Genomic DNA, 24666 nt, shown 5'->3' on the forward strand with positions numbered 1-24666 from the left:
GTTGCTGAGAAGACAAACCAGTCTTACCTGTCCCTTGTGTAGTTTACGGGCAAAAAGAGTGTCTCGGACACTCGAGTGAAGAGAGGGGCAGAGCTGTCGACCGATCACCACCTGGTGGTGAGTTGGATCCGCTGGGAGGGGGGGGAAGCCGGTCAGACCTGGCAGGCCCAAACGTATCATGAGGGTCTGCTGGGAACGACTGGCGGAACCTTCTGTCAGTGCGGTCTTCAACTCCCACCTCCGGGAGAGCTTCTCCCAGATCCCGGGGGAGGTTGGAGACATGGAGTCCAAGTGGACCATGTTCTCCACCTCTATTGTCGATGCGTCCGCTCGTAGCTGTGGTCGCAAGGTCTCTGGTGCCTGTCGCGGCGGCAATCCCCGAACCCGGTGGTGGACGCCGGAAGTAAGGGATGCCGTCAAGCTGAAGAAGTCGTCCTACTTATCTTTGTTGGTAGGTGGGACCCCGGAGGCAGCTGACAGGTACCAGCAGGCCAAGCGTGCCGCAGCCCGTGCGGTTACAGAGGCAAAAACTCGGGTCTGGGAGGAGTTCGGGGAGGCCATGGAGGAGGACTATCAGTCAGCCTCGAAGAGATTCTGGCAAACCGTCCGACACCTCAGGAGGCGGAGGCAGCTCTCCACCAGCACTGTTTATGGTGCGGGTGGGGAGCTGTTGACCCTGACTGGGGATGTTGTCGGGTGGTGGAAGGAATACTTCGAGGATCTCCTCAATCCCATCGTCATGTCTACCGAAGAGGAAGCAGAGACTGGGGACTCAGAGGCAGACTCATCCATTACCCAGGCTGAAGTCACCGAGGTGGTTAGAAAGCTCCTCGGTGGCAAGGCTCCTGGGGTGAAGTCCGTCCTGAGTACCTTAAGTCTCTGGATGTTGTGGGACTGTCTTGGCTGACACGCCTCTGCAACATCGTGTGGCAATCGGGGACAGTGCCTCTGGATTGGCAGACTGGGGTGGTGGTCCCTCTGTTTAAGAAGGGGGACCGGAGGGTGTGTTCCAACTATAGGGGGATCACACTCCTCAGCCTCCTCGGTAAGATCTATTCCAGAGTACTGGAGAGGAGAATTCGACCGATGGTCGAACCTCGGATTCAGGAGGAGCAGTGTGGTTTTCGTCCTGGTCGCAGCACACTGGACCAGCTCTACACGCTCCATCGGGTGCTCGAGGGTTCATGGGAGTTCACCCAACCAGTCCACATGTGTTTTGTGGATCTGGAGAAGGCGTTTGACCGTGTCCCTCGGGGCACCCTGTGGGGGGTGCTCCGGGAGTACGGGGTCCGGGGTCCTTTGCTAAGGGCTATCCGGTCCCTGTACGACCGCAGCAGGAGCTTGGTTCGCATTGCCAGTAGTAAGTCAAACCTGTTTCCAGTGCACGTTGGCCTCCGCCAGGGCTGCCCTTTGTCACCAGTTCTGTTCATTATTTTTATGGACAGAATTTCTAGGTGCAGCCAGGGTGTAGAGGGGGTCTGGTTTGGGAACCACAGAATCTCGTCTCTGCTGTTTGCGGATGATGTGGTTCTGTTGGCTTCGTCAAATCAGGACCTTCAGCGTGCACTGGGCGGTTTGCAGTCGAGTGTGAAGCGTCCGGGATGAAAATCAGCACCTCCAAATCCGAGGCCATGGTTCTCGACCGGAAAAAGGTGCTTTGCCCTCTTCAGGTCGGTGGAGTGTCCTTGCCTCAATTGGAGGAGTTAAGTATCTCGGGGTCTTGTTCACGAGTGAGGGACGGATGGAGCGTGAGATCGATAGACGGATCGGTGCAGCATCTGCAGTGATGCGGTCGCTGTATCGGACCGTCGTGGTGAAGAGAGAGCTGAGTAGGGGGGCAAAGCTCTCGATTTACCGATCGATCTACGTTCCGATCCTCACCTATGGTCATGAGATTTGGCTCATGACTGAAAGAACAAGATCGCGAGTACAAGCGGCCGAGATGAGTTTCCTCCACAGGGTGGCTGGGCGCTCCCTTAGAGATAGGGTGAGGAGCTCGGTCACTCGGGAGGAGCTCGGAGTCGAGCCGCTGCTCCTCCACGTTGAAAGGAGTCAGTTGAGGTGGCTCGAGCATCTTTTTTGGATGCCCCCTGGACGCCTCGCTGGAGAGGTGTTCCGGGCACATCCCATTGGGAGGAGGCCCCAGGGAAGACAAAAGACACGCTGGAGGGACTACATCTCTCGGCTGGCTTGTGAACGCCTTGGGGTTCCCCCGGAGGAGCTGGGGGAGGTGTGTGTGGATCGGGAGGTCTGGGCGGCTTTGCTTGAGCTGCTGCCCCTGCGACCCGACTCTGGATAAAGCGGAAGAAAATGGATGGATGAAATTGTCCTGAAAATAACCTGAGATTCCTGATTTGACCTTTGACACAGAAAAATTAACTGTATTTTAGTAAGAGGTCAGCAAAAGAGGTAAAGTTAACAGAATGCAGATTCACAACTGAATATTAATCTTTCAACATGTGATGATGTAACACAGGAAATAGTTTTGTGTGTTGCGAATAACTTGACACTAAAACCAAGACCATGTATACCTAGTCATGTATGTGTTCGGTGGCAGAATGAGACATGACATATTGAGGGTGGAAGCAAAAATTTGCCCATTATGTGTAATGATTTGCGTAAATTTTTTTGGCCCCTCTTTATCTAGCACAGGGAATGTTACCAGACCTCTGCAAAAGTATAAAGTAGGAAATCACTTAATCTATGCTGCTCTATGACCTTGATCCGTCTGAGCCTGCGACACACTGAACAGGCGAGTGACACTAATGTTTCTTTCAGTTACTTTGTTCATGAATCAGATGTTCTTTCAAGCAGCCTTATGCCCCAGATAACAGACAGAATGGTCAAGTCTGATGGATACAACCAAGATGAGATCCATAGGAGTTCATTGCAATATATGAAGTCCAACTAAAACAAAGAAAAAAAAACCCTTTGACATCAAATTATACAAGCTTAAGTTATTCTAAAATACTGATAGCATTTGTGATTTCCAGCCTCAAGCTCCTGAGTAGGCGCGCTTTTCAACCTAATAGGAAATGTTGATTGATAATTATGAAATTGAGCTACACAATTTCATTTTAGTGGTTAAAACCGTTGACTCACAACAGAAAGGTCATGGGATCTCTTCCCAACTGGTCCTTTTGTGTAGGGTTTGCATGCTCTCCCCATATTTGCTTAAGTTCCTTCTGGGTGGGTGCTCCGGCTTCCTCCCACCTCCAAAGACAAGCAGCTTCACTGAAATGGAAACTTTAAATTGACTGTAGGTGTGTGTGTGTGTGTGCACCGCGATCTTTGAATGGAGTAAACAGGTATAGAAAATAAATGAATTTAACTTCATTTATTCCTTATTAGATCACAGATGCATGTTAATAATGGTGCAGCTAACAAGCTGATTTTAGGATTTTGTTAACCAAACATAATGGTTTGTTTCAGTCCTCCTGTGGTAAAAAGAGCTTCACATTACTCTTATAGGTGCTTACTCATCTGCCTCGGTGCAGTCCAAAAGAAGTCTGTGCTCCTTAACAAGGAAAATGTATCTACAAATCGAACAGGGGCTGAAAATTAAATGTCTGTTTTTGTGAGTCATAACGCAGACTGTGACACTGGCAAGGAAAGAACAGTGACATAACTACTTAGTAGAGAATGAAGTAATTTGACAGGCTGCATGAAAAAAAAATTCCACATTTATGCAGCAAGACAGGCAACAGCCTTCTCACTAAGGGGCACCCAAAAAAAGAAGACTTAAAATCTAACTATTCCAAAAGGTGCCATTATCACATTAAATCTTTATGCTGTAGGTGGAAAAATTAAAATTTAACTGCAGGTGGACTTTAACAGGACATGAACTTAAAAGACAGCAAAGTAACACTGCGTGTGACAATGTCAAAACCGCAGTTTTTAGAAGGTCAAAGTCTGAGGAAAAGGCATGAGTGCCCCTGCCCCCCACAAAAAAAGGGAAAGTTTTTGTCAGCTTTTTCATCCATCCATTTTGTAAACAGATTATCCTGTGCAGGTTTGTGGGTTGATTCCAATATACAGTGGGCATGAAGCAGTTTTTGGTGTCGGTCTATTACTGGGCTAAACGTGTGCAGACAAAGAAGCACCTACACAGTTATACCTCTAGGTGCTACGGTTTGACAACACAGACTGAAGCTGGGTCCACTAGCATAAAACTAAAATAAATAAATCAACGTGTGGATACACTAAATGAGAGAAGCCAAAAGAAGAAAAGTCTAAATGGTAATTTTATTAATTTAGCAGGGCTAAACATTCAAGAGATGTTAAAGATTCTCCTTGAGTGGTGTACAAACATTGAAATGTCCAAGTAAGGAGAAGGTAGCTTTTTCTTACTATTTCTCTAAACAGTCTTAAGTTTTACTTTATTCTAATTACATGCATAAAATGTATACCTACTTGGTAATAATGGAGGGCATGGGAATCTCGAGAAACTGCTCCTTGAGAGGAATGAAGGGCAGAAGACCAGTGTAGAAAAGGCATAACAGCTGCAACACTCTGGGAAAACTGAACAACACTGGAATACGAGGGTTCTACAAAATGGGCACACACATACACAACAAAGATTTGTAGTCAGTTCCCTTTCAATCAAGACATTGTTATTAGTGACTGACAGAGCAGCAAAAATGCGCTTTAATCAAAGCACTTTACAAGCTAACAGTTTAAGGTCAAGGTTAGTTGATTAGTTAGTTGGTTAGTTGTCATTTCAAACACATGGTACATGAGAGAAAAAAATAGTAGTACTCAAGACCCGATGAAAGCATGAAAAGTAAAAAGTTAAAAAAGATATGAAAAAGATATGTTAAGCAGAGCTAACACAGGTTAAACCTAAAATAAGTTTAACAGAAGAGCCTAAAAACTACAAACAGTACATTGAGTTGAAAGAACAGTATACTGTGACCATATTGCACTCAATCCCATTAGCAGCATGCATGCTTTAACACTGTCTGCTCATGGATTGGTGAAATTGATGCAGGGGATACATGAAGGTGCTGCAATATAATTTTTTTTTTTTAATTTTTATAAGCTGCTGCAATGTCTTAGTATTTTATGATATTGTGGCAGCTTTTCTATAAATAAATAAATAAATAAATTACAACCCCAATTCCAATGAAGTTGGGGCGTTGTGTGAAATGTAAATAAAATCAGAATACAATGATTTGTAAATCCTCTTCAACCTATATTCAATTGAATATACCACAAAGACAAGATATTTAATGTTCAAACTGATAGACTTTTTTGTTTTTGTGCAAATATTTGCTCATTTTGAAATGGATGCCTGCAACACATTTCAAAAAAGCTGGGATAGGGGCAACAAAAGACTGGGAAAGTTGATGAATGCTCAAAGAACATCTGTTTGGAACATTCCACAGGTGAACAGGTTAATTGGAAACAGGTGAGTGTCATGATTGGGCATAAAAGGAGCATCCCCAAAAGGCTCAGCGTTCACAAGCAAAGATGGGGTGAGGATCACCACTTTGTGAACAACTGTGTGAAAAAAAATAGTCCAACAGTTTAAGAACAATGTTTCGCAATGTTCAATTGCAAGGAATTTTGGGATTCCATCATCTACAGTCCATAATATAATCAGAAGATTCAGAGAATCTGGAGAACTTTCCACACGTCAACGACAAGGCCGAAAACCAACACTGAATGCCCGTGACCTTCGATCCCTCAGGTGGCACTGCATTAAAAACAGACATTGTGTAAAGGATCTTACCGAGTGGGCTCAAGAACACTTCAGAAAACCATTGTCAATTAACACAGTTTGTCACTATATCTACAAGTGCAAGTTAAAACTCTACCACAAAAAGCGAAAGCCATACATTAACAACATCCAGAAATGCAACACATGCTGTCATCCAAGCAACCTCTTTTTCAGGGACGTCCCTGATTATTTCAGCAAGACAATGCCAAGCCACATTCTGCACATGTTACAACAGAGTGGCTTCGTAGTAAAAGAGTGCAGGTACTAGACTGGCCTGCCTGCAGTCCAGACTTGTCGCCCATTGAAAAACTGTGGCACATTATGAAGCGTAAAATACGACAACGGAGAGCCCCGGACTGTTGAACAACTGAAGTCGTACATCAAGCAAGAATGGGAAAGAATTCCACCTACAAAGCTTCAACAATGAGTGTCCTCAGTTCCCAAATGCTTATTGAGTGTTGTTAGAAGGAAAGGTGATGTAACGGTGATAAACATACCACTGTCCCAGCTTTTTTGAAATGTGTTGCAGGCATCCATTTCAAACTGAGCAAATATTGGCACAAAAACAATAAAGTTTATCAGTTTGAACATTAAATATCTTGTCTCTGTGATATATTCAATTGAATATAGGTTGAAGAGGATTTGCAAATCATTGTATTCTGTTTTTATTTACATTTTACATAAAACTTCATTGGAATTGGGGTTGTACAATGTAACCAGTGATACTTTTAGGTAACAATTTACTTGAAGGTATCATCATAATAGTGACATGACACTGGTATAAGTGTTACATGACACAGTCATGAACATGTCATAAACATTATGTCAGTGTCAAAAATGTTTATGACTGCTGTCATTAAGTGGCATTTTGTAATGACAAGCTGATATTTTTTGGGTTGTCTTGAATATGACAACTTGATATTAATCAAAGAGATGTAACCAGAAGTTGTCTTTGGCCTTTTTGGTCTTCAGTTGTATGCCAACTTGTCAATTTGTCATAACAAAACCCGAATGACACTTAATGACAGCAGTCAAACATTTAGGACATTGACATAATGTTTACGACACATTCATGACTGCATCATGTGACAGCTATGACAGTGTCATGTCACTATTATGACGATACCTTCAAATAAAGTGTTACCGTTTTTTGTGTAACTGTAGAAAAAATTTAAAATAGCAAAAACATTCACAATCATTATTATTTTTGTATAATGCACTAAACTTAAAGGGAAACTGTTCCAGTGAGACATTTTACTTATGTCTGTAACAGCATGAGATTTTTTTCAGTATGAGCCGGGCCCGGCCATTGCGCACGCACTCTTAACACAGCCAACAACACAGCAAGAAGGAAGAATGTTTTGCTGCTGTGCATCTTTGTTATGTGCATTTTACAGCTTAACCATTGTGAAACAATCACAAAAATAACATTTTGTTTGTCTGATTAACAGTTTTGTTTAAATGGAGACAGTCATATTCTCTGATCCCTCACTTTTCTTTCGCTTTGACAGAAACATTTTCTCATGCTGCAGTCAGGAAAATCATTCAGCTAAACACCCTTGATGAAGCTAAGCATCACGGGATGCTCTGGCAGTGATGACTGGCAGACTTTAGATGTTGTTCATTCCATTCAAACCATCTGCATACAGATTGTTTAGGCAGACTTGTGGGCATTTGGCAATTATTTGCATTAATCAGCCCAATTAATCAGCTGACCACTAATTCTTATTACAAAAACCAATGAGAAAGAGGAAATAATTTAACATTTGAATAAAGGCTTGCAGATGGCTACATCGCCATTTTAGTATTTTCTACTGTAACAGCTCTATCAGCCACTGTTGCCAGTAATGTGAATGTAGCCAAAGACCCTTGAAGTTCTCAATTCAAATTGCTATCAAAATAAAGCCATGCTTTGTTTTTAAACTTACCTCTTTGTAACACTTTTTAACAATCTGGTTCCTTTTGTTGCCCCAAACAGTCAAGTGTTCTCTGTCATACTTAAGGACCAGCTCAGAGACCTGCAAATATTTTATTTGTGACTAACACAGAAACCCAGACTCAATCACATGAGCAAAATGAGTTTTGGATATTATGTGGTGATCTGTGTTTATGGCATCCCATGGTGCCAACGTCCATCACGCTGAAATTACACTGAAGCAGTATCATTTGTAAGCACATCCAGACTCCTTAATTTGATGCACAATCTGTTTTTTTATATAATAATACTGGGGTAGAGAAAATGGGTTGAAGTAACTATTTGAAACTGTACACTAATGACACTTGTAAGATGCTGAAGTGACGCCAAAATTCCAGTAAAAAGTTTGTGCAGATCAATAGCGTTAAAGTCCATCAATATTTCTTTGACAGAACGGAAAAGATGAGCACTGTGAAAGTCCTGACACAGTCATATGTGTTACAGGATAAAATGAATCATCCAGCAAAATGTGTATACCATACTCCCACACATTTTACATTGCTGTATGTTTTAAAATATATTTCTAAGTGACCATCTTCAAGTCCAGAAGGTAGAGCTTGCCACTTGCTTCTTATTTTCTCACCTATTAGGTGCTGGATTGTTTGGAAAATTACTCAAAAGGAGAAAATGACTCAAACTTGGTGGAAGGGTTGGGCTGAACATGCAACTGAAACCTTGAACCACAAAAGGGAAATGGTCAGGAAATGCAGGTTTATTCAAGTGATTTTCATTAAATGGGGAAAAGATTAGGCAGCAGATTACTATTCCGATTAATGCACTGAACATTTATTATGGGGAATATAAGGGGCAGAACCAGAACACCATCACATTTGTATTTATGTACTATAACACTGGTAGACATGATTTTTCTTGCACGGAGTTTTTCAATGGATTTTGGGTAATTTGGTAGCGCTAAATCCTAATCTGGTGTTAGGTTTTGCCAATCACACCACATTTTTGAGATATGAAAACATATTTCTCGTATCAAGCACTGAAAGCAAAAGCTGCAGTCTCACACACCTCTTCAGCGCCATAAACAATATTACGGCTCTTGTTCACATTTCACAAACCTGGTTTAAAAACTATTCTTTTGAAGCTGCCTTTCTGCATGATTAGTGGCATCAAACCCATGAGTGAATGAGCAACTTTTGCATAATCAATAAGGAACATGAAGATTGCAAAAAAAAAAAAAAAAAAAAAAAGTGGTAGAGGAAATCTGAGCTCAGATTCGGATTCAGCACGCCAAGATTACCCTAAATCAGTGCTCAAAGTCTATGCAAGAAAATAAATCATTTTTTGCTGACCAGTGTAATATGCAGGATTATGCAGGTTATCTAGAATTTTGAGAAATATTAAAGTATTATGAACCAAGCGCGAGCTCTGTAGAGGGAAATATCAGACCGACGTGTTGTCACTGGGGAAAAACAAGGAGGTCTGATATTCCCGTACAGACCAAGCAAACGAAGTTAATTAATCTTTTATTATATGGCTGTTATACATATAACCACGCCAACTTACACTATCGCCCAAATATGCTGCTGATGGTGTTGAGCTCATTTGCTTTCTTCATCTCCATTAACAACTTGCTAACAGATGGTCTGGTTGTTAGTTGGTAAGCTTTCAATCTGTGTGTTTTTTCGACGCTGTATTTATGGAGTTTTCATGTCCGACTTGCTTTTTCTGATTGCGTTTTAGCTTCCTGGTTTGTAAAGAAAATACGCATTGTGGCCCGACTGTCATGGAAACCAGTTTGATATGGGAAAATATCAGACTGGTAATCAGCCAATCAGAGCGCCTGTACAGTCGCAGCCATATAATAAGGAGTGTTAGTGGCCCCACCCTCCACTTCATCAATTTAAAAACAAAATTGGAAATATCGAAACATTCCCATTTCTATAAAAACAATTATTTTTAATATGAATTCTAATGTTTAAAAAAAAGACTGTAAAAACGTGAGTGTATTATTCTGGAGTAGAAGATGCACCTTTTTTCCTGTTTTATCAGATCTTTCCTTTGGGATTTTCATGCATTACTGTAATGTACGTTACGTTATCATTTCTTCTTTCATTATTTGATTTTATTTTGTTTACTGCTTCAAAATACAGCAAATACAATGCAATATTCTTAAAGAAAATCTTATTATTACCTGACAAATTGTGCATTTGGACTGTTTCACAGTCAATGGCACCACAAAAAAAGAAAAAAAAAAAAAAATCAATGTGGTTACTCTGGTCAAGTTATTCATCCATATCTAACTGCTGAATGGGGGTACTTAAATGCCCAAAGTTTCAGACCTGTCAGATGTTTGCATATACAGTAGTGTTCAGAATAATAGTAGTGCTATTTGACTAAAAAGATTAATCCAGGTTTTGAGTATATTTCTTATAGTTCCATGGGAAACAAGGTACCAGTAGATTCAGTAGATTCTCACAAATCCAACAAGACCAAGCATTCATGATATGCACACTCTTAAGGCTATGAAATTGGGCTATTAGTAAAAAAAAAAAGGGGGAAAAGGGGGTGTTCACAATAATAGTAGTGTGGCATTCAGTCAGTGAGTTCATCAATTTTGTGGAACAAACAGGTGTGAATCAGGTGTCCCCTATGTAAGGATGAAACCAGCACCTGTTGAACATGCTTTTCTCTTTGAAAGCCTGAGGAAAATGGGACGTCCAAGACACTGTTCAGAAGAACAGCGTAGTTTGATTAAAAAGTTGATTGGTGAGGGGAAAACTTATACGCAGGTGCAAAAAATTATAGGCTGTTCATCTACAATGATCTCCAATGCTTTAAAATGGACAAAAAAAAACCAGAGACGCGTGGAAGAAAATGGAAAACAACCATCAAAATGGATAGAGGAATAACCAGAATGGCAAAGGCTCACCCATTGTTCAGCTCCAGGATGATCAAAGAGTCTGCAGTTACCTGTAAGTGCTGTGGCAGTCAGAAGACTGCCTGTGTGAAGCTAATTTATTTGCAAGAATCCCCCGCAAAGTCCCTCTGTTAAATAAAAGACGTGCAGAAGAGGTTACCATTTGCTAAAGAACACATCAACTGGCCTAAAGACAAATGGAGGAATATTTTGTGGACTGATGAGAGTAAAATTGTTCTTTTTGGCTCCAAGGGCCAAGACAGTTTGTGAGATGACCCCCAAACTCTGAATTCAAGCCACAGTTCACAGTGAAGACAGTGAAGCATGGTGGTGCAAGCATCACGATATCTCCTACTATGGTGTTGGGGCTATATATCACATATCAGGTATCATGGATCAGTTTGGATATGTCAGAATACTTGAAGAGGTCATGTTGCCTTATACTGAAGAGGACATGCCCTTGAAATGGGTGTTTCAACAAGACAATGACCCCAAGCACACTAGTAACCAAGCAAAATCATGGTTCCAAACCAACAAAATTAATGCCTCGCAGATGTGAAGAAATCATGAAAAACTGTGGTTATACAACTAAATACTAGTTTAGTGATTCACAGGATTGCTAAAAAAGCAGCTTGAACATAATAGTTTTGAGTTTGTAGCGTCAACAGCAAATGTTACTATTATTGTGAACACCCCCTTTTCTACTTTTTTTTTTTACTAATAGTCCAATTTCATAGCCTTAAGAGTGTGCATATCATGAATGCTTGGTCTTGTTGGATTTGTGAGAATCTATTGAATCTACTGGTACCTTGTTTCCCATGTAACAATAAGAAATATACTAAAAACCTGGATTAATTTAGTCACATAGCACTACTATTATTCTGAACACTACTGTATGAGATTACAGATATGATCTGCTAACTAAGATAACTGTTGTGTAAATTACACAGTGTATATGGGCAATCTACCCATATACACGATCTACTAAAAACGGTTGATGGTATGTATGTACTCAAAGTATACAACTGCTATTGTGTTTCTGCATTCTCAAATAATGATGGACTATAAGAATTTCCGGAGAGGACAGTTTTTGACGGACGGAGAGTTACACCCCAATATTAAAGACATTGGAGCGAATTAGGCACACATCCTTTTGTGGCATCACAGATAGTGATTACCTCTTTCAAACAAAAAAATATTTTTCACATAACACTAATGCTTGAGTTTTCTGGAGAGGCAATTTTTGACAGACATTTTACTTTTGAGTGCCTGTTTCAAGTCATTTCCCCACTGGGCACATTTTCCCACTGATCGTGGGAGTTAGATTGTTATACAGTAGACTTTGATAGGGAAATTAGTCCATTTATTGGTTACCTACTAAATAAATAATAGTTCTGGTAGCCCATCAAAATTAGACATCATGGAATGACAAGATATTTTGGCAAAAACTGGTATAATTAGAGTTCCGATGGTAAACAAATGGGGATATCAAACCAAATGACCGTTGCTGCTGATAGACCAGTAGTAGTTATCCATTTATGGCAAACTAAACTTTGTTGGCCATTTCCACCTTGTCATTAAACCAAACTTTATCTTTAAAATCCAAGTAAGTACCTTGATTGTAAAACAGCTCATTTATAAAGGTGAAGAATGGTAGGAACTTTACTTATGAAAATAATATATTTGGCACTTTTATAACTGTAAAAATTTTAAGCACACTGACTCTCCCGAAAGCACTTCCACAGTACTGTAAGTAATGTTACCAATAAACCAAATTTCATGAAATTTGAAAATACTGGACCTCATCTTTGTGATAATACTTTGATGACAATGCCCATTAAAGAGTGGAAGCTATTTTTTAGACTTGTTGAAAAGGCTGAGGTTGATCTGTAATAGTGATAGCTCTTCTTCTTTGTGCCCATCCTTTATATTAAAGGATGGGCACAAAGAATACCACAAAGCTTTGCAAAGTCCCAAACTTGGGACTTTGCAAAGCTTTGTGGTACAAAGTGACATAGCAGATTGGGCATAATAGTGCAGTGGACTGAAAACACGAGTGAATATACAGTAGTGTTCAGAATAATAGTAGTGCTATGTGACTAAAAACATTAATCCAGGTTTTGAGTATATTTCTTATTGTTACATGGGAAACAAGGTACCAGTAGATTCAGTAGATTCTCACAAATCCAACAAGACCAAGCATTCATGATATGCACACTCTTAAGGCTATGAAATTGGTCTATTAGTAAAAAAGAAAGTAGAAAAGGGGGTGTTCACAATAATAGTAGCATCTGCTGTTGACGCTACAAACTCAAAACTATTATGTTCAAACTGCTTTTTTAGCAATCCTGTGAATCAATAAACTAGTATATTTAGTTGTATAACCACAGTTTTTCATGATTTCTTCACATCTGCAAAGCATGGAGTCAACCAACTTGTGGCACCTTTCAGCTGTTATTCCACTCCAAGATTCTTTAACAACATTCCACAATTCATTCACATTTCTTGGTTTTGCTCCAAAACATTAATTTTGTTGGTTTGGAACCAAGATTTTGCTCATTTACTTGTGTGCTTGGGGTCACTGTCTTGTTGAAACACCCATTTCAAGGGTATGTCCTCTTCAGCATAAGGCAACATGACCTCTTCAAGTATTTTGACATATCCAAACTGATCCATGATACCTGGTATGTGATATATAGACCCAACACCATAGTAGGAGAAACATGCCCATATCATGATGCTTGCACCACCATGCTTCACTGTCTTCACTGTGAACTGTGGCTTGAATTCAGAGTTTGGGGGTCGTCTCACAAACTGTCTGCGGCCCTTGGAGCCAAAAAGAACAATTTTACTCTCATCAGTCCACAAAATATTCCTCTATTTCTCTTTAGGCCAGTTGATGTGTTCTTTGGCAAATTGTAACCTCTTCTGCACGTCTTTTATTTAACAGATGGACTTTGCGGGGGATTCTTGCACATAAATTAGCTTCACACAGACATCTTCTAACTGTCACAGCATTTACAGGTAACTCCAGACTGTCTTTGATCATCCTGGAGCTGATCAATGGATGAGCCTTTGCCATTCTGGTTATTCTTCTATCCATTTTGATGGTTGCTTTCCATTTTCTTCCATGCGTCTGTTTTTTTTTGTCCATTTTAAAGCATTGGAGATCATTGTAGATGAACAGCCTATAATTTTTTTGCACCTGCGTATTAGTTTTTCCCTCACCAATCAACTTTTTAATCAAACTACGCTGTTCTTCTGAACAGTGTCTTGAACGTCCCATTTTCCTCAGGCTTTCAAAGAGAAAAGCATGTTCAACAGGTGCTGGCTTCATCCTTAAATAGGGGACACCTGATTCACATCTGTTTGTTCCACAAAATTGACGAACTCACTAACTGAATGCCACACTACTATACTAGTACATCCCTTCGGCTGCTCCCTTGTTTGCACTCGGGGTCGCCACAGCAAATCCAAGGTGGATCTGCATGTTGAATTGGCACAGGTTTTATGCCCTTCCTGACGCAACTCCACATTACATGGAGAAATGTGGCAGGGGTGGGATTTGAACCCGGAACCTTCTGAACTGAAACCAAGCGCGTTAACCACTTGTCCACCACCCCTGCGCCACACTACTATACTAATAGCCCAATTTCATAGCCTTAAGAGTGTGCATATCATGAATGCTTGGTCTTGTTGGATTTGTGAGAATCTACTGGTACCTTGTTTCCCACGTAACAATAAGAAATATACTCAAAACCTGGATTAATCTTTTTAGTCACATAGCACTACTATTATTTTGAACACTACTGTACGTATATCACAGTCAACTCAAGGAAGAGCCTGCAAATAATGCCCATGTTTCAACTTATCAATTCTGAATTTAACTGTAACCCAAACCCTAAATATAATAGTGAGATTCCCAGTAATATCCACAAAAACACACAGAGAAAGCACAACTCTTTGATTGTATGCATGTTGTAGCATGAAAAGCATGCACTAAAAAAGTCAAATAGGAACTAATAACAAAACAAAGGAAAAGTTAAAAATAAAAGGAGAAATAAACACACACCTTCTTGATGAGCATGTCATTGTTGTCCTTGATGTCAATGTTGACAGGGATATTTGGAAACATGTCGAAAACATCCTTCAGGAGAGGAATGCGCTCGCCCTCGCCTCCCTCACAGACACACTCTGGACATACAAGGACAAGTTGAAATGACAATAACCTTCACAGATACTGACTGTCACAGCTGCTGCATGTTGGCAAATAAATTAATCATGTCAGCTGGTGTGTTTGGCTGCAATGCAATAGTTTATTATCCAAACATAAACAACACTATACAATCCCAAAACAGATAAAGTTGGGACGACATGGATAATGAGGGAGTCCAGTTACAATTTGAGAGGAACGTCAGTATTTGAGAAGTCAAAACTTTTACTATTGTAAAAAGTCATTGCTGTTAAAGGTGTTAACATCTGGAATAATTGTGGAGATAACATCAAATTATCTGGTACCTTAGTCAGCTTTAATAGGCTCTATAAGAACAAGATTGCTTCTTATAATCTGATGAACTAGGTTTATAGATTTTTGTTACCGTTTTTGGGAATTGGGCACTGTGTCTGTCATGCTGTATTTGGAGTTTTTGTTTGTTTGATTCTTTATTGATTAATTTTATACTGTCTGTGCTGGTATTTGCTGTTGGAAGTATGCGTACATGTGTATGGTGTATATATATATATATATATATATATATATATATATATATATATAAAGGGGTGGGCGTTTATAAGCCTTGCTTCTGCCCACACCCTTTCGGTCACACATGTTCACTGTTAAGTTGTCTTATTTATGAATTTTTGTTATTGTTGAGTCTGTATACAGAATAAATTCATTCATTTATTCAAATGTCACTCCTGCCATTCCTGCATTTCAGGCATGCACATTCGAGGAAAAGTTGGGACAGGGGCAATATAGGGCTCGTTATGAGGTTCAAAAATGTTTGTCCCCCCCCCCTTTTTTTTTTAGTAATTATGCTATTTCAAACAAATGATGTCAATATATGACTTAAGGGCCTTCCACACCATGGCGCGCCGCACAATCATTCTGCCACATTCGCTCGCATGGATGTCGCAACAACGCGTCTGGGCGCACAGAAGGAGCAGAGATTTCTACGTCACCATCTGGCTTTTCGAGCATCTAGTGAACAATGGCGACAATCGCCATCATGAATTAGTGACAAGATAAAGTGAAACGCTCAGTCTGCGAGTCATAACCAAAAGATTAGGAGCAAAAAGCAGAGGAACAAGCAATGGACATCTCCCTGCTGGGAGGACCTTTTTTCAACAACTGTTCGGAGTGAGGCTGGGCAGAAGCGGCTGGCCCGGCCAGAGAACTAGTCAGAGAGAGAGAGAGAGAGAGAGACAGCAGCCAGTGTGATTGAGCAGACACACTCTATCTAAAATTCTGCACTTCTGAATACATTATATCTTGAATATATATACACACACCCAGTTTGCGCAACGGAGCTTCTGCAAATTTGTCTGAGGTGCGTGAGTAATATGAAACTAAAACATGACATTAGTGCCCCACTGGACTCTTAAGTTTTATCGGCTAATGTTAGCTTAGCCTTTAGCTGCAGAATCAATCACTCAGTCGAGCTGAGTGCACGTTTTATATTTGTAAACTGTTTGATCTATTTTTATTTTTATCAAATAAATCTACACAAGTTTTTTGTAATGGTTACTGCTGTGACTACAATCACATTGTCAACTTTATATAACTTAGTTTAATTTTTTTTTTTATTAAAAAAAGTATCTAGTAATCAGGCCTTAAAGAAAATAGCATAGCACTGTTTCATATTTCTTTATACTTTAAGAAATAGTTTTTTCCACTTGTTCCACATCAGGAACATTTCAACATTTGCTGTGCTGAGAACTTTGTAAATACAGATTCACTTCAGAACTTTCAGTGATAGAGCTGAACACCAAAACCTGAAGTCCAGAAGGAAGAAGAGAACATCTCTGCTCTTTAAAATGTGAGAAAAGTGTCTCCAAAAAAATCCACCAAGAGGTTGAAGGAGGAGACCTTCATCTGGTTAAATGTCCTGAGGGTCCAGCTCACCTGTTGTCTATGAAAACGCACACCTGCTACTACAATATAAATAAAACAAATTTAGAAATGTAGTAGCAGGTGTACTACTACACTTTTTATTTGAAAAGCTGTTTCCTTTTATATTTTAACATTATTATGAATGAATGATTAAACATGTCCATGAAGTCAAAGTTCAGTCAGTAAGACACTTGCACAGGTAGACGAAGCCCCACCCCTACTGTGCATAATTTCAAAGCATTCACAATCACTAGTATAGTCAAATTCATATTTTAGTAATTGCTATGTCCTTATTACAACATTAAAAGCAATCACATTGTCAATGAGGACATAATTAAATGTTGAAAAATTATTTCATCATGAGGTTTATGTCACATTGAGAAATCCTAATTAACAGATACACTGCAGTCATTGTTACATCATTTCCTGATGGGTAAATATTAGTATTTATTTCTTGATCCTTTTTCCATGTTGAAATGCAGATATGAATGAATCTAACAGACTTAAAAATGTACACTTTACTTTTCATGCTATTGTCTAAAAATAAATGTCCAAGGTTCATTATCATGTTAATCAAGAAATCATCTCATCTGAAACAACAAAAGATACATTATGGTTTTAATATACAGGTGAACATCAAAGATTTCTGAAAAATCTTTTTTTTTTTAATCAAAACTATTTTAATGGCAAATTTTCTAATGTAATTTTTCTAATGTTTTTTAACTTCAGTAATCAGAAAGTAATCTTGGGGTAAAAAAAAAAACACATTTGTAAGGATTTTCTTAAAAAAGAACTGCTGTGCATAAATCAGCAGTTCTGATGCTCCTCTGGCACACATCTCTGCACTCTGCCGTCTCCCATGTTTTGGCCTGATGCCTCGTTTCTATTGGAAGCGCAGCAGTGAAAGTTGGATCGAGTTGAACTTTAACAGTGGTGAGTTTGACGTCAAGCCACGGTGCACGCTCCCAGTGCAGTGCTGCATAACCTTGGATTTTGTGCGTTGCACTGCGATGCGGCATTTGTGCAACGCTTCTCTTTGAAAATAATGGGTTTCAGAGTGATGCGGCATTTGCACTCTTGGTGTGAAAAGCCCTTAATTATGATTTGATACAAAAGCATGATCCATGAAAGGCTTTTTCCACCCTTTTCTTTAAGAAGCAAAGATGGGCAGAGGATCTAAGGGTTTGTCAACAAATGCATGAGAAATATACAGAATTGTTTAAAAATGTGTGATCCTCAAACAAAGATGGGAATGGATTAGCATATTTGTACCTTGACAGTGTATAAGGTCATTAAATGACTCAAGGAATCTGGAGGAAAGTCGGTGCGTAAAGGACAAGGGCACAAGCCTAAGCTGAACAGCTGTGATCTCCGATCACTCAGACTGCATCGACAACAGTCATTCATCAACAGCTGATATAACCACATGGGCAAGGGATTACTTTGTGAAACCTTTGTAAAACATTATAATAGTTACAGTCATAGCTCATAATGCCACTTAGAACTTTACTGTACAAAAAAAAAAAAAAAAAAGGAAGAAAAAATAATTACATTAGCCTTGTGCAGAAGCAGCACAAACTTCTCTGAGCTTGGAGGCATCTGGACTGGGCTGTCACACAAGGGAAATGTGTATCATGGTCAGAGCAATCAATATTCTAGATCTTTTTTTGGGTGGGGGTGGGGAGAGAAATGGATGCAGCGTTCTCCGGGCCAAAGACAAAAAGGACCATTCGGCCGTATCAGCAACAAGTCCAAAAGCCAGGATGTGTCATGGCATGGTGTTGTGTATGAGGTAAAAGGAATTCACAGGAAGACAAATTAACACCTGACACGCTTCATTGCTTGTTATCCTCAATACCAAAATGCCTCAAGTATTGTCAGAAGAAATGGTAACAATAAAAAGTAGTAAAAGGTTTCACTTCCCATCTTTTTGAAACGTATTGCAGGACTTGGATGATTCTGGTTTACAAAACTCTTATTGGTTTGGTTCCAACCTATTTATCCAGTTTACTTCAGAGATCTGAAAGTACACTCAACAAAAATATAAACGCAACACTTTTGGTTTTGCTCCCATTTTGTATGAGATGAACTCAAAGATCTAAAACTTTTTCCACATACACAATATCACCATTTTCCTCAAATATTGTTCACAAACCAGTCTAAATCTGTGATAGTGAGCACTTCTCCTTTGCTGAGATAATCCATCCCACCTCACAGGTGTGCCATATCAAGAGGCTGATTAGACACCATGATGAGTGCACAGGTGTGCCTTAGACTGGCCACAATAAAAGGCCACTCTGAAAGGTGCAGTTTTATCACACAGCACAATGCCACAGATGTCGCAAGATTTGAGGGAGCGTGCAATTGGCATGCTGACAGCAGGAATGTCAACCAGGGCTGTTGCTCGTGTATTGAATGTTCATTTCTCTACCATAAGCCGTCTCCAAAGGCATTTCAGAGAATTTGGCAGTACATCCAACCAGCCTCACAACTGCAGACCACGTGTAACCACACCAGCCCAGGACCTCCACATCCAGCATGTTCACCTCCAAGATCGTCTTAGACCAGCCACTCGGACAGCTGCTGAAACAATCGGTTTGCATAACCAAAGAATTTCTGCACAAACTGTCAGAAACCGTCTCAGGGAAGCTCATCTGCAGGCTCGTCGTCCTCATCGGGGTCTCGACCTGACTCCAGTTCGTCGTCGTAACCGACTTCAGTGGGCAAATGCTCACATTCGCTGGCGTCTGGCACGTTGGAGAGATGTTCTCTTCACGGGTGAATCCCGGTTCACACTGTCCAGGGCAGATGGCAGACAGCGTGTGTGGCGTCGTGTGGGTGAGCGGTTTTCTGATGTCAATGTTGTGGATCGAGTGGCCCATGGTGGCGGTGGGGTTATGGTATGGGCAGGCGTCTGTTATGGACGAAGAACACAGGTGCATTTTATTGATGGCATTTTGAATGCACAGAGATACCGTGATGAGCTCCTGAGGCCCATTGTTGTGCCATCCAAGAACATCACCTCATGTTGCAGCAGGATAATGCGCGGCCCCATGTTGCAAGGATCTGTACACAATTCTTGGAAGCTGAAAATGTCCCAGTTCTTGCATTGCCGGCTTACTCACTTGACATGTTTGGGATGCTCTGGACCAGCGTATACGACAGCGTGTACCAGTTCCTGCCAATATCCAGCAACTTCGCACAGCCATTGAAGAGGAGTGGACCAACATTCCACAGGCCACAATTGGCAACCTGATCAACTCTATGCGAAGGAGATGTGTTGCACTGCATGAGGCAAATGGTGGTCACACCAGATACTGACTGGTATCCCCCCCCAATAAAACAAAACTGCACCTTTCAGAGTGGCCTTTTATTGTGGACAGTCTAAGGCACACCTGTGCACTAATCATGGTGTCTAATCAGCATCTTGATATGGCACACCTGTGAGGTGGGATGGATTATCTCAGCAAAGGAGAAGTGCTCACTATCACAGATTTAGACTGGTTTGTGAACAATATTTGAGGGAAATGGTGATATTGTGTATGTGGAAAAAGTTTTAGATCTTTGAGTTCATCTCATACAAAATGGGAGCAAAACCAAAAGTGTTGCATTTATATTTTTGTGTGTAGTTATGCTCTGTGCTCGAATGACATGTTATGGTTTTGTGTACGCCGTGTCCACTGTGAAGCGGGAAAGAATGTCTTTAGTTTTTCAACCCCCTGAGATTGGAACATTCTTCAATCTGAACTGAAACTGCCCAGACTGACTTCCTTGAACACCTCCGGTCTATTTTAGGAGATCGTGCATGGGATTCTTTTGCTCAATGCCTATGTTTCTAAATCTAAATCTGCCTGACACTTTACATCATGTGCAATGTTATTATGACCAAGATGACTGTATTTTATTTATCACCAACATTCTCATGTTGATGATAACCTGTCCTTTATGACATGTGCTGCTGCCTTTCTTGGCCAGGTCATTCTTGTAAAAGAGGTTTCTATCTCAATGGAATTCTACCTGGTTAAACAAAGGTTATTATTATCACTATTATTAATATTATTATTCGGCCTGAAATGAAGGAATGGCTATATATGACTGTCCCTCTTGCCCATCTCACCACTATGGGGTGCAGAGCATTCAGCCGCTCTGCACCCCAGCTCTGGAACTCATTACAACCTGTCCTCAGAAATATAAACTCTCTCTCACTTTTCAAATCCAAACCCATCTGTTTTAAACTGCTTTTTTTCTCCTATCTGACCTACTGCACTGCCTAATTTTAATCTGTTTTCTTTTTATATTTTTTGTATTTTAATATGTTTTTTGTTGTTTTATTTGTTTTCATTTCTGTGTGGTGTCCTTGAGTATCGAGAAAGGTGCCTATAAATAAAATGCATTACCATTATTATATATTAACAAATGAAATGAAGTTGGACACAAGGGTAATACTAATAGCCTGGCATATCCAGGTATGTTGTCAGGCAATTAAAAAATTAATCTAAGCAATTACAAGCTTTGCAATTAATCTAAATTTATTACATTTAAAATACAACCCTCATATGGCACATACAGCATACAAATATTAGTATTAATCTCAGAAACACAAAAATACTGAACAAAAAATATTTCACCCTTATTAAAAATAATGACATATTTTAATGTATAAAAATAAAATGTGAAATCTATGAATTTTGCAAAAATGGTGCATCATAAATATACTGAGCACGATTTACTGCTGCACTACAAAGTGACGTTTCAAAAAATTTTGTACTTCAGTTAAGGTGATGTGTGTGATGCAGCATTTTCACATTGCATATCAGGGTTTATGATTTTAGAATAAAGCTGTAATTCTAGGCCATTGGGAAAGCAGGAGAGGCTTTGAATAAGCTAAAATTAGAGCATCGGGTTGTGTGTGTGTGGGGGGGGGGGGGGGGGGATCACATAGGAGTTAAACAAGTTGTGTCAGTCATAAATTCTTCATAAATCAGGAGAATGTCTCTAACAATGTATAACTGTGGGACTTTAGAGATGCTGAACATTAAATATCAAAACACGTGAAAATGTAAAAGCAGTTTATTAATTATCTTATTGGATCCAAGACTATTTCATTTTCAAATCTAATCATTGACATTAAAATCTGCATGAAAAGCATCATGACTTAAGCATTTTTACATAGTCAAAAATTTGGACATATCTTCCCATTCAATTATCCACAACACTTACATAAAAACTAACTCACTGATGTGTCTCAGCATCTGTTGATCTGTTGCCTGGTTAAACTTGGATTTTTGTTGAGTACAAGACAGAGTGTGTGTGTGTGTGTGTGTGTGTGTGTGTGTGTAATGCTCACCCCTCTGAAAAGTTACACCTAGTTTGCACAGGTATGGAGGGAGCTCCTGGAAAGAGCACACAACAGGTGGTGATTAACAGCCAACAAACACACAAGTCATGCTCAGACACAGCATGTGGAGCATGATGAAGGGCGTTCACATTTAGGACTTCAAAAGAATGACATAACCTTTGCATGGAATTATGTAATGGTACTGATCAGCATCATTTTAATAAGACAACTTATCTGTAGTTGTGACCTTTAACCTTTGAAACACACAAATATGTTATTGCCATGTTTAGCTCTTAAGTCACCTAAATTGTGACATGCTTCCCCGCTGATGATCAGTGATGCCGGTAACGCGTTACTTAGTAACGCGTTACTCTAATCTGACCACTTTTTTTAGTAACGAGTAATCTAACGCGTTAATCTTTCCAAATCAGTAATCAGATTAAAGTTACTTCTCCATGTCACTGTGCGTTACTATTATTTTTCATTGTGGGTCGATAACAGCATTAAACTTGGTCCGTGGGCAGGAGGTCGGGGTTCGACTGAACTGCCCACTTTAAGCAAGCTGTGAGCTTTTAATCCGCGGTTTTTTGCAGCTGCTCGACTCGTCCTCACCTCTTAAAGCGCGGTGATCAGCACACCTGCACTGAGCTTTACAAAGACATTTTTATACTTTTTTCCTCCTTTATTTAGAATTCTGAGCTGAGCCGCTCTGTATCTGGTCGTTAAAAACAGCTGATCCTCCGCGACGCGTCAACAACTAACACTATTTTCCACTCAAATGCACCTAAACTCTCTTTCTGAGGACCACATGATGTGAAAACGCAATAAAACTTTCTTACCTGTAAATCTGGTCCTGTTTTCTGCATAAATAAATGTTATCCATTCTTTGTGCTCAAACGCCAAAGCAGGGGCGAATCTAGATGGAATGGGGGTGTGGGGCAAGGATGTGCCCCCTCCCCCACAACACCCCTAGATTAAAGGTGCAATTTTGAAGCCGTTTTTTACTACAACTAATATTGCTTAAAATAATAATAATTTCGACAAGTAAAATGTTTAGAGAGAATTTAAATGTTAGAAAAATGTTAGAATTTAATAGTTACCTTTATAAACAATGTAGGCTCGAAATTGCAAGTTTTACTGTTACAGTGCTGTCAACAGTTAAATATGAGGTCAAGAAAGACGTCTTTATTTTACTTTTTATAAAACAAGTATTTATTTTCATTGAAGTCAAGAAAGGGTGACTATAAAGTGAGTTTTGGCAAAACAGGTATCTTTGTCATGTTGAGGTGGCAGAGGGTTGTTGTCGGCAGCTGGGGAAAGTAACTAAAAAAGTAACTAGTAATCTAACTTAGTTACTTTTACAATTGAGTAATCAGTAAAGTAACTAAGTTACTTTTTCAAAGTAACTGTGGCAACACTGCTGATGATTAAGCTTCATGACTCACTAAAATGTCACTAAATGGGAGTGACACTTTCAAGGAATTCAGGACTATGGCCTACAGGCCCACAGTAGACCAACGGGACTCCACCAATCATTTCATACAGCTGACAAATTACAAAGAAGCGAGTAAACATAATGCAAGATTTAATTGCTTTTGTAGAAAAAAAAGGATATATTAAGGAATTTTTGTTTAAAAAATACTTGCATAATTGTGTATAAGTGTCACACTTTGAAGATTTGAAATTACACATGGTACAAACAACTCTAAATTGTAAACATGATGGGCCTGATTTAGCGAAGAATTATGTGTGTAAAAACATGCACAAACACCATAGCTACTGCAAAAAAATGAGGATACTGATTTACTAATAGTCAATCAATCAATCAACTTTTTTCTTGTATAGCGCCAAATCACAACAAACAGTTGCCCCAAGGCGCTCCACATTGCAAGGCAAGGCCATACAATAATTATGAAACACAGTCTACGTCTAAAGCAACATAACCAAGGGATGGTCCAGGGTCACCCGATCCAGCCCTAACTATAAGCCTTAGCGAAAAGGAAAGTTTTAAGCCTAATCTTAAAAGTAGAGAGGGTATCTGTCTCCCTGATCTGAATTGGGAGCTGGTTCCACAGGAGAGGAGCCTGAAAGCTGAAGGCTCTGCCTCCCATTCTACTCTTACAAACCCTAGGAACTACAAGTAAGCCCGCAGTCTGAGAGCGAAGCGCTCTAATGGGGTAATATGGTACTATGAGGTCCCTAAGATAAGATGGGACCTGATTATTCAAAACCTTATAAGTAAGAAGAAGAATTTTAAATTCTATTCTAGCATTAACAGGAAGCCAATGAAGGGAGGCCAACACGGGTGAGATATGCTCTCTCCTGCTAGTCCCCGTCAGTACTCTAGCTGCAGCATTCTGAACCAACTGAAGGCTTTTTAGGGAACTTTTAGGACAACCTGATAATAATGAATTACAATAGTCCAGCCTAGAGGAAACAAATGCATGAATTAGTTTTTCAGCATCACTCTGAGACAAGACCTTTCTGATTTTAGAGATATTGCGTAAATGCAAAAAGGCAGTCCTACATATTTGTTTAATATGCGCTTTGAATGACATATCCTGATCAAAAATAACTCCAAGATTTCTCACAGTATTACTAGAGATCAGGGAAATGCCATCCAGAGTAACGATCTGGTTAGACACCA

General features: G+C 39.9%; 1 protein-coding gene across 1 annotated transcript in view; it reads right to left on the reverse strand.

Annotated features, from left to right (window-relative positions):
* Positions 1-24666, reverse strand: part of gdpd1 (glycerophosphodiester phosphodiesterase domain containing 1) — a 72275-nt gene that overhangs the window by 8497 nt on the left and 39112 nt on the right. Inside the window, exons 5-8 of the mRNA XM_034168177.1 lie at positions 22029-22074; positions 14642-14763; positions 7651-7740; positions 4414-4547 (exon numbers count right to left, since the gene is read on the reverse strand). Of these exons, the coding sequence (XP_034024068.1) occupies positions 4414-4547; positions 7651-7740; positions 14642-14763; positions 22029-22074 (392 nt within the window). The remainder of the gene's footprint in view (positions 1-4413; positions 4548-7650; positions 7741-14641; positions 14764-22028; positions 22075-24666) is intronic.

Source organism: Thalassophryne amazonica, chromosome 4, assembly GCF_902500255.1.
Source record: "Thalassophryne amazonica chromosome 4, fThaAma1.1, whole genome shotgun sequence".
NCBI classification, from domain to species: domain Eukaryota; kingdom Metazoa; phylum Chordata; class Actinopteri; order Batrachoidiformes; family Batrachoididae; genus Thalassophryne; species Thalassophryne amazonica.